The sequence below is a fragment of the Electrona antarctica genome, assembly GCF_951216825.1.
Source record: "Electrona antarctica genome assembly, chromosome: 5".
NCBI lineage: Eukaryota > Metazoa > Chordata > Actinopteri > Myctophiformes > Myctophidae > Electrona > Electrona antarctica.
In genome coordinates this window covers 53499721-53506674 of record NC_136810.1, presented here as the reverse complement: position 1 = coordinate 53506674, position 6954 = coordinate 53499721, and the positions used below count along the sequence as shown (strand labels likewise).

At 47.1% G+C, this 6954-nt stretch overlaps 1 protein-coding gene across 1 annotated transcript; it reads left to right on the top strand.

Annotated features, from left to right (window-relative positions):
• The first annotated feature begins 440 nt into the window (after positions 1 to 440).
• On the top strand, positions 441 to 5515 carry dusp6 (dual specificity phosphatase 6). Its single transcript, XM_079501101.1, has 3 exons — positions 441 to 1426; positions 1609 to 2079; positions 3605 to 5515. Exons 1-3 carry the CDS (start codon positions 1006 to 1008, stop codon positions 3916 to 3918), a joined length of 1206 nt encoding a protein of 401 aa, XP_079357227.1. The 5' UTR covers positions 441 to 1005; the 3' UTR covers positions 3919 to 5515.
• Positions 5516 to 6954: the final 1439 nt, after the last annotated feature.

Below are 6954 nucleotides of genomic sequence, written 5' to 3'. Positions count from 1 at the left end.
ACACACACACACACACACACACACACACACACACACACACACACACACACACTCACACACACGCACGCACGCACACACAGCAGTAGGTAACGCGGTGGTTTCTGCTTCCTTCCCCCTGCCTGCAGCGCCGCTGCCTTCTATTTGTTTGCGCTCACTTGATCCGGAGCGGAAATTCCTTCCCGTTTTTTTTTTGTTTTTTTTTGTGAATGACAAACTTATTAACAATTCATCAACACGGGTCTCTACACTGCTCTGTCCCATCCGGCCCCGCCCCGTCCCACCGTCTCCTAGGCGACGGCCGGCCCAGTGGCTGCTGTGATTGGCTGGCCCCCCCGACATAACGTATCCATCGAACCGCCCCTTGGTTTGTAACCATTCAGATCAGCAGGCTGAGCTGTATATTCTCCGCAGCGACACTTCCACACAGAACAGAAAAGCACTGATGAAGCACTGACTGACTTCACTGCACACCAAAACACAAGGACATATACGCATTGCCTCGGACCACGGAACATTGGAACAACAACAACAACAACACTCAATTTTGGAACTGTATAAATAACCGGACGGGACGTGTCGATGACTCGATATTGATTATTGACTGAGGAAAAATAAACGTCTGTGTGCCGCCTCGCCAGTTTTCTTTTCTTACAGGGTGAGCCATTGAGAAATCTAAACGGGACATATAATTCACGCAGATGCATGAATGAGTGCCAGTGTAGAGAAATCTGCAGTCGGGTGGAAAATCAGTTTTTAACAGCCTGCGATTATAGGGTTTATTTTTGTCCATTTCTGGACGATCCTAAAGGCGAAACGAACAAAAAAATAACAACGCTCGCGTTTCTTACATAACACCCGCAAGACTCGTATGCATTCTTGCATTTTGCATTCCTTTTCGGGCTTCCTATTTTCACCGATGCTCCAGTCGTTTGCTCAGTGAGCGGATTTCATTCTCCTCTATTCCTCCTTGCATCTCCTCGCCTCGCCTGCCTCACACACACAAAAATGCTCGACAAGCTGAAACCCGCAGTGGCGCCGGCGCTCGGCGGAGACTCCTCGGTGGTCATGGCGATCAGCAAGACGGTGGGCTGGCTGCGGGAACAGCTGGAGACGCGCCGCGACTGCATGCTGCTCATGGACTGCCGCGCCACGGAGCTCTTCGAGTCGGCGCACGTCGAGACGGCGATCAACGTGGCGCTGCCGAGCCTCATGCTGCGGCGCCTCAAAAAGGGCAACCTGCCCATCAAGTCGCTGCTCGCCACCGGCGAGGACCGCGAGCGGTTCGCGCGGCGCTGCAAGACGGACACCATCGTGCTCTACGACGAGTACAGCCGCGAGTGGAACGAGAACGTGGACGGCGGGAGCGTGCTGGGCTTGCTGCTGCGGCGCATGAAGGACGAGGGCTACAAGGCGTATTACCTTGAGGGTGAGTCTCGATCATGGTTATATATATTTTTTTTTTTATCCTGTAGTTTTCATTCATGTTTTTTCGGTCCATTCATAGCCGCGAATTCAGACTAAAATAGGTTGCATTGTGGACGCATATGATATAATGTAATTGATATGTCATGTTCGTATTATTTATTTATTTATGTATTTATTTTACAGGCGGCTTCAGCAAATTCCAAGCGGAATTCCCCGCCCTGTGCGAGACCAATCTGGACGGCTCTCTGAACAGCAGCGGCGGCTCCTTCGGCTCGCCCACCTCCCATCACGTGCTGGGCCTCGGCGGGCTGCGGATCAGCTCCGACTCCGGCTCCTCGGACATCGAGTCGGACATCGACCGGGACCCGTGCAGCGCCACCGAGTCGGACGGCAGCCCGCTGCTCTCCAACACGCAGCAGCCCAGCTCCTCGTTCCCCGTGGAGATCCTGCCGCACCTGTACCTGGGCTGCGCCAAGGACTCCACCAACCTGGACATCCTGGAGGAGTACGGCATCAAGTACATCCTGAACGTGACGCCCAACCTGCCCAACCTCTTCGAGAACGCCGGGGAGTTCAAGTACAAGCAGATCCCCATCTCGGATCACTGGAGCCAGAATCTGTCACAGTTCTTCCCCGAGGCTATCAGCTTCATTGGTAAGCATATTTATTCAGCGTGCAATGCATTATTATTATGCTTCCCTCTGCAAAGTATAGGGATAGTGTCTCTGACTGTAGTTCCTATAGACGTATGTAGTTTATAAAACGGTCATGTATTTTATTTGTAGCCTATATTATTTCAAATAATACAGGCTTTCTAAAAAATAATGTATTTGTGTGGACTCAAAAACATGGCTTTCCACTAAGAGGAGCTATTGTAAATTATGATATAGTCTGCTTATTTATTATAAATTATATGATGCGCAATAAGTGTCAAAATAAATTACATTACAATTCAGTTACCTTCAATAACCCTCTAGCTGTGTCAGGATAGAATCTTATGAATGATGTATAGATACCCAACTCAATAGCAGGAAGTTCTTATACTTGCAATTGAGATTAGACGAGATGTCTCCGACTGTGAGTGTCTTATCAGTCAATCAAGGAGGGACACACAGAACCCAGATTACGGCTATTGTGTTCGAGCAAAGGAATACAATCCCCCCCCTCCCCCTCTAAACGGGCACACTGGCATTATAAACAAAACTGTGCCAAGTGCAAATGATTAGACTTCAGTAGTACACATGCCAGGCCTTATCTGTTGTCCCGGGGACTTGTGTAATTGCGACACAAAGAGCCACGCTGAAACGAGAGAAGAGGGGGCGAGAGGAGGGGGGAGGGCAGTAATTTGAGCGCAACAGGAAGGAAGTCTGCATTGAAAGTAATCTAGGACATGGCAATGTCCCCCCCTCCTCCCCATTACAAAGGGAGCCATTTACAGGCCCCTGTTGACATCCTGTTCGCCTTGACAGCGTGCCCTCATGACTCCTACGTTTACACGCCCAAATGGCACCATTGTCGGAGCAAAAGCCCTGGCGGAGCGGAAGAATGGTTTAATAGACCGTAATAGTCAATTTCCCCAGCCCTGTTACTGAGGGACAAGCCCAGAGAATGTTAGGCTGTGTGTGTGTGTGTGTGTGTGTGTGTGTGTGTGTGTGTGTGTGTGTGTGTGTTTTGAACGCCATGGCCTCTGTTGACTGACAAGTCAGGGGAGATAAGAGATAATAACATCCACTTCCAGCCACTCTCTCTTGCCGTCTTTCTCTCTCTCGCTCTTGATTATTCTGTTCTTTTTCTCTATCGCTCGCTCTCTTCTGGCTCTCCTTTCATTCCTCCTCGCTTGCACTCTCTGTCTCTCTCCTGGACTGGCCAACTTGCCTTGAACATGACGGGCGTTTGTCCCGGGCAACTGGCGCCAGGCAGCCACCCTCTGTAGTAAATACTTGTCCCCATTCAGTACTTGTGAACTGGAGGAAGCAAGTGCCATGGCCGCATTAACACACACACAGGCTCTTGTGCAGTAACAAACAAATCCCCAAAACGAAAAGCCAGCAGGGTCTTAACTCAGTCCAACTAGAATGTCACAGAAGTAGTGCTGTCTTCATTTATGTATGCCTTTGTTGTCATTTTTTTTGGGTAAATCATTAACGAGCATTTTCCATCTCTCTCTCCTCTCCTCCAGATGAGGCACGGGCCCAGAAATGTGGTGTCCTGGTCCACTGCCTGGCGGGCATCAGCCGCTCCGTCACGGTGACGGTGGCCTACCTGATGCAGAAGCTCAACCTGTCCATGAACGATGCCTACGACATTGTCAAGACCAAGAAGTCCAACATCTCCCCCAACTTCAACTTCATGGGCCAGCTGCTGGACTTTGAGCGCACCCTGGGCCTGAAGCGGCCGTGTGACAACCGCATGGTGGCGCCCACCACCCCGCTGTACTTCACCACGCCCACCAACCACAACGTCTTTCAGCTGGACCCCCTGGAGTCCACGTGAAGACTCTCTCGGGCCGGTGTCCAGTCTGTCTGCCTGCTGATCTCCATTGGCTTAAAACAAAAAGGCCTCCTGTTTGGGGAAAAATAATTATAAGGCTGCAAAGAAGTTCTCGTTTTACCGTCAGTTGTCAGGAGCATGGTGAGGTTATTGATGCGGTTGGCTCGGAGAGACAGCTGCCGAGCGCACGCACGCACTCACGCTGGAGGGGCGTCTGCCTGACACAGTGACACTCTTGAGAAGCAGCTGCTGCAGAGCGAATGAGAGACAGGAAGAGAGATGTGGAGAGAGAGAGACAGAGCACAGAGATACTTTCTATAACACATATATTGCTATCAAGACTGTTGCGGACTTGTCTACTGTTTCGTCAGAAGGAACGGGAGGTGATTTTTATATGGACGGTTGTATGTTGTACTTCAGAGTCGCTAGGCTGGTGTGCCAGAGACATGATTGTTCAAAACTGGACATGCAAAAAAAAGCCTTTTTCTTGTCTTTCTTGGGTTGGGCTTAGCACTCGCACCTTGAAATCTTTTTTTTTTGAGGGTGCACATATCTCTTTTGTCTTCTGTGAAGACATGCCTGCATGGGGTTGGAAGCACCCCAGGGTTTAGATGGCACAGTGTACTGGACTCAATTTTACATGTGTGGAGTCTTTTGAATCATTTATACATTGTGTATATATCTTAAATAAGAGAATACATCAAAGCCTTGCTCGATTAGTATATATATATATATATATATATATACCCTTTGCAACAAGTGGGTACTGAAGATTCTCTTAGTTTCATCTTCTACTTGTATGTAAGCAAAGAATCTGCATATTTGATCAGTATGTTTAAGTTGATAATGCCAAAAAATTGAGTAGTTTATTCTTCTTACAAGAATCGTACAAAAATTGTATATACGTGTAATATATTTGATAATCGCTTTATGTGTGAATTCAACCAGGCTAGGCCTTGTTTTTGCACCCATTTGTCACACAAATCAAAGTCACCTTGGTTGTATGCCTTAGTTTTCGCACACAGACATGTTTGCTGTTTGTTTAACCACGAGAAACAACACCCCTGGGTTTTTACTTTCACTTTGACAAATCTCCACTGCATCCTGGAGAGAAAAAAAACTGAAATAAGCCTGTAATTAGACTGGATTTCGGATACATTGCAGTAATCCATTGTAATTAAGGTCACTGCGTACTTGTTAAAATAGTTTAAGTTAATCTGAGTCTTATGGAAAATAGCTTTATGGAAGCTGTGTATGTATGTATGGTAACCTGTGTCTGATCACACGGGCAGAATGAAGGTTAATAGCACTTCTCTGTGTGCGATGGTTAAAAGTCTCTGAAATGTTGACAAAAGCAAGAGGCTTTGCTCGCCTCAACTCTTCAGGGAAAAACTCTGTGAAATGCAGTTTTTTTTTTTGTCGGTTGAAAGAATAAGAAATGTCAAACTTCCGATGGGGGGGGGGGGGGGGGGGGCTTTGTTGTGCCCCTCCCTCCAGAGAGACGGCCTGTTTTGTCGAGGAAGCCAACCTGGCAACCTCGGCCACCCCTCCACACTCCTCTATACGAATGTAAAGAAAAGATAAGTTATTAATAAATTGCTATTTTTGTCTACACTTTCTGTCTCCCATGACTCATTTTCCATTCCTGGACCATGTTTGTACAGTAACACAAGAGTCTCACCACTCGGGTGACAATTAACTGCTCAATGCTAATCAGCAGGCCTGGTCATGACATCGGCGCTACCTTGACTCACGCCTCCATTCACAACAAGGCGTGAATGCCATTCTTTAACCACTCGAAACAACTCCCACATCACTTTCCAATGCAAAATTAGAATGTGGTGGTTGTGTAACAAAAGCATCAAGCACACAGCGTTCTACACAAGGGTTTACCCAGGCGGCAATCCATTTGTTTTAAGGGCCAAACGTTACTAAACGGGTAGAACACAAGCCATTCCAGTCACGCCATCAAAGCGGCACGACCGGTTTTTCCACATATGTGGCCTAGCCCTGCAGTGGAGTTTATGGGTTCACACACACACACACACACACACACACACACACACACACACACACACACACACACACACACACACACACACACACACACACACACAGTGACAAACACTCCCCAATGCACTTCCTGCAGGCGGGGCCATTTTGAGTTCAAAGCTGCCTGTCAAAACAGGGATTGGACATACTGTTCCTGAATATGGTGTCGTGTCACTTGATATGGCACAACGGCGGTGGCAGCGTGTAGCGTATATAGGCTACCTGTTAAGACCTGAATCGTAGCAGATGATTGCCACAGTGAAGGCAGGTGTGTGTGTGTGCACGGGTGAGTGATCATGTTCGCACGGAAGCCGCGGTTTGAACATCTAGTCTCTGCATTTAACGACACCATGCACGCCAATAACCGGCACGTGCCCCAGTGAGTCGTTGACCTTCACATCGTGCGTACGTAAAAAAGTCACTCATTTGTTTTACTTAAGTAAAAGTATCAATACTGCAATATAGAAATACCCTGTTACAAGTAAAAGTCCGGAATTCAACATTTACTTGAGTAAAAGTACAGAAGTATTGGCTTCAAATTGTACTTTACCAAAAGTAATAGTGCTCATTGTGCAGAATGTCCCATTTAAAGCTTTCAAATGTATAATAATCTTTTAAAAATTGCAGATCTACAAGCTCACAATGCGTTGCATCCTCCATACTCCATAGTACATATACCTCACAATTGTAATGAATGTGTATGTTAGTAAATAGACATCTGATAGACACACAATAGACACTTTCAGAAGGTGTGTATATCTTCTGGGGAAAAAAAAACCCCTGATTAGCCAGCCGGACGGTGTGCCCCGGGTTCGACTCCCGAGCCCGACAGCCTTTGCTACGTGTCACTCCCCATCTCGTTCCCCCATTCCTGTCTACTGTACCCTATCAATAAAGGCAAAAAATGGCAAAGAATATCTTTAAAAATAATAATAATTACAGAATCTGTCAGTATATTAATATTGCACTAGAATTTACAGATATTAC